Here is a 3,406-nt window from a genome sequence, read left to right on the forward strand (position 1 = left end):
CATTGCATGTGAAAAAATATTAAAAAAATTCGTAGTGCAGGAGCTGCGTAAACATTGCAAATTTTTTTTACGCAAAATGTGCGGCAATATATATTACGGTAACCTTGTCGTCTGAAAGTGCGGGGTAGCTTTCATTAAGTCCGGTACTTCTATTTTTTTGCAGTCTTGTTCATGATGTTGGTCTATTGAATAATCCAAGTTTGTAGCCTGGAGCGTCCACAACACAATGGTACCATTTTTGATAGTACATTTTCATGATGTTTTTAAAGTAGACTAAAAGACCTCGCACAAATTAGATGTAATGTGCATTTCGGTTAAACTTTTTCAAATTTTGGGAAATGACAGTTTATGTCATTCTAAAGAAAAGTTTCCATAGTCACAAGTCATGAAAATGACAGGATTTCATGTTATAGCTAAATTAAAGTTGGAAAATGTACTTACTTGTATAATACATGCCTAAGTGTGTATAGGCAAATACATATACAGATATGTATAACAACATGCATATGTATGTTTTTAATGTCAAGGTGTGGTTTTTTAATTCTTGTTTTTTTGAAGAATATGTTACGAAATTCAAAGAAAAAGCAGTGTTAAATGTTCAGTGGATCAATAATATGAAATGCTAAGATCAATATTTTCAAAATTCAATCAATTTCCAAAATTTGATTATATTCGACGTTACTTATGTAAGTAGGAAATATGATAGATTTTTAGATACAAAACCAATTGCTACATTTTCTAGAAGAAAATCCATTAAAATATTTATCTAGAATAGATAATTTTCTGATTATTAATCAAATTTCTACGAAAAACTTTTGTAAAACCAAGAGTTATATTCGTTATGTAAATATGCAGTTTAAAACAAAAAATTGTAAAACCCGCTTGTATGACGCACCAAAGAATGGTCAGTAATTTTAATTGTAATATAATTACAGAGAATTTTTTTCTGCATTAAATTACAGGATTTATTTTATTTTTTAATTGGTTCAGTATCACGTACTGAATGTAAATGCACAAAATCCTTACAAAAATAGGAATAGGAAGTGGATAATAATTAATAAAAGTACAAAAAACAAGAATTTATTTTTTAAAAACATATTTTTATTATTTAATTTAAAATAAAATTATAACAATCAACAATAAAAACAAAAACAACAATTTAAAACAAATTAAATACTAAAAAAATAATAATAATCAGATGACTGAGATTGTCAAAGCGAAATATTCTCTTTCCCAACGAAACAAACGTAAAAGTGAAAAGAAAACATTTCCCCTTTCAAAAAAAAAAACAACTTAAAAATTATAAAATTAATGACTTGAATTGTAGTAGGCAACTCGCAAAACTATCTCAACAACAACATTAAGAAAATTATATTGAATTCGAGTTTTGTGGTCTAATCCAAAAACGTTTCCAATCATTTACAGAAGAAAAAAAAGATTTTTTCTTGGCATTAGATTATTTTCTTGCATTTCAAGTAAAAATTTCTTGCGCCAAGAAATCCTTTTCCCTCTGTATTTAAATTTAATGCCATCCACTGGATTTATGATGATAAACAGTCTTATAAACGGGAACTTTAACTGGATATGGTTTTGGATAAGGAACTGGAATATGTTTTTCAACGGTAACTGGTACAGGTTTTTCAACTGGATATGGTACAGCTTTTTCAACTGGATAAGGTACTGGTTTTTCAATTGGGATTGTAATCGTTTTAATAACTGGAACGGCAACGGGTTGTGGTACATGAATATGAACTGGATGTGGAACGTGATATGGAACGGCAACGGGTTGTGGAACTGGAACCGGAACTGGTTGTGGATATGGTACAGCGATTTGCTTGTAAATTGGTATGGCTACTGGTTTGTGTATTTCAACGGTATGACTAACTTGATGTGAACCACCGCCATAGCCGCCCCCGTAGCCACCACTTTCGTAGCCACCGCCATCACCACCATAACTTACACCTTCAGAACCGTGTCCACCACCGGCATCTCCACCGGAATGACCATAACTCTCATAGCTTGCGCTTGCACATACAATTAAGGCACAGAATAATGATGTTTTAATCTGAAAAATAAATTTTAGTTTCTAATTAGCTGTAGAAATATGGCCCATGTGAGTAAATTTTTTGTTGTACGGCTTAATAAATCCTGAATTGGGGGTCGCTTCAATTCCAAACATTTTTTTAAAACTATGACTAAACCGGCTTAGTTTTAGGGAGAGTAAGGTCGTAATCGCCTTTAACTGTTTGACTACTGACTGAAAGGTTGCGGATTCGAATTCAGCCAGCGACAGTCTGATCAATTAACAATTAATTGGGCGGTAAATTGATCACACTGTCCTTGCTTGGATAAGAACATAGTAATTCCGACTCCACCCACATCATAAGAAATAAATAAAAAGAAGAACGAAAAGTCAGTTTTTCACGGTCATTGTTTAAAACTACTGAACCGATTTTTTTTTTTTTTTAAATTTATAAATTCAATGTTATTCATGCTTATCGGAAATGAAGTGCCGATTGAAAAGCTGTGTTTTTCCACCCAATTTATATAAACACTGGAAAAACATTGTTGATAAAATTGACAATTTCCACAAGATTTCCACGTGAAAATATACATACGAAGGTATACATGTGGACTTAGTTTTTTTTTCAAAAGGTCAAATAAGCACAATTTTTCACATAATAAAAAACACAAATTTTTAATTCACACAAAAAAGAAAGAAATGCGTCATTTTCGAACGGAATATAAAATCAACTTACATAGGCTGCCATTGTACACTAGATTTTTGGTAATATTTGTGTACCGCTGCGGTTTTTTTTGTTGTTGTTGTAAATGCAATTACCAAATTGCGAATGATAATGGCTGTATCAGATCGTCTACCTTATATATGGACAAAGGGAATTGCAGTAAATTTAATCACTTTCACTGATGACCAGAGCACACAAGACGAGACCCCCCTTTCTTTTTTGTTATTTTTCTATTGTAACTTAAGTATATGTATTATACTTATTATGTATACGTACATAGGCGTCTCTAGGATCAAATTATTCGAGGGGCACAAATAGTAGAAAAGATGGATAATTAATTAAAAAAAAAAGTGTAACAACTATAAAAAAAGCCATTTTAATTAAAATAACAATTAACATAAATATGCTATGCTTAAAAATAGAATAGATAATTTTCTGATTACTAATCAAATTTCTACGAAAGACTTTTGTAAAACCAAGAGTTACATTCGTAATTTAAATATGAAGTTTAAAAAAAAAAATTGTAAAACCCGCTTGTATGACGCACCAAAGAATGGTCAGTAATTTTAATTGTAATATAATTACAGAGAATTTTTTTCTGCATTAAATTACAGGAGTTATTTTATTTTTTAAATGGTTCAGTATCACGTACTGAATGT

The 3,406-nt window shown here is 30.7% G+C and overlaps 1 protein-coding gene across 1 annotated transcript; it reads right to left on the bottom strand.

Moving 5' to 3' along the window:
- Positions 1–1,516: 1,516 nt before the first annotated feature.
- Positions 1,517–2,818, bottom strand: LOC123293637 (zinc finger protein 512B-like). Its single transcript, XM_044874518.1, has 2 exons — positions 2,760–2,818; positions 1,517–2,065 (listed from the first exon to the last, which is right to left on the bottom strand). The coding sequence occupies exons 1-2, from the start codon at positions 2,769–2,771 to the stop codon at positions 1,523–1,525; spliced, it is 555 nt and encodes a 184-aa protein (XP_044730453.1). The 5' UTR covers positions 2,772–2,818; the 3' UTR covers positions 1,517–1,522.
- Between the last annotated feature and the right edge of the window lie 588 nt (positions 2,819–3,406).

Source organism: Chrysoperla carnea, chromosome 2 (genome assembly GCF_905475395.1).
Source record: "Chrysoperla carnea chromosome 2, inChrCarn1.1, whole genome shotgun sequence".
NCBI classification, from domain to species: domain Eukaryota; kingdom Metazoa; phylum Arthropoda; class Insecta; order Neuroptera; family Chrysopidae; genus Chrysoperla; species Chrysoperla carnea.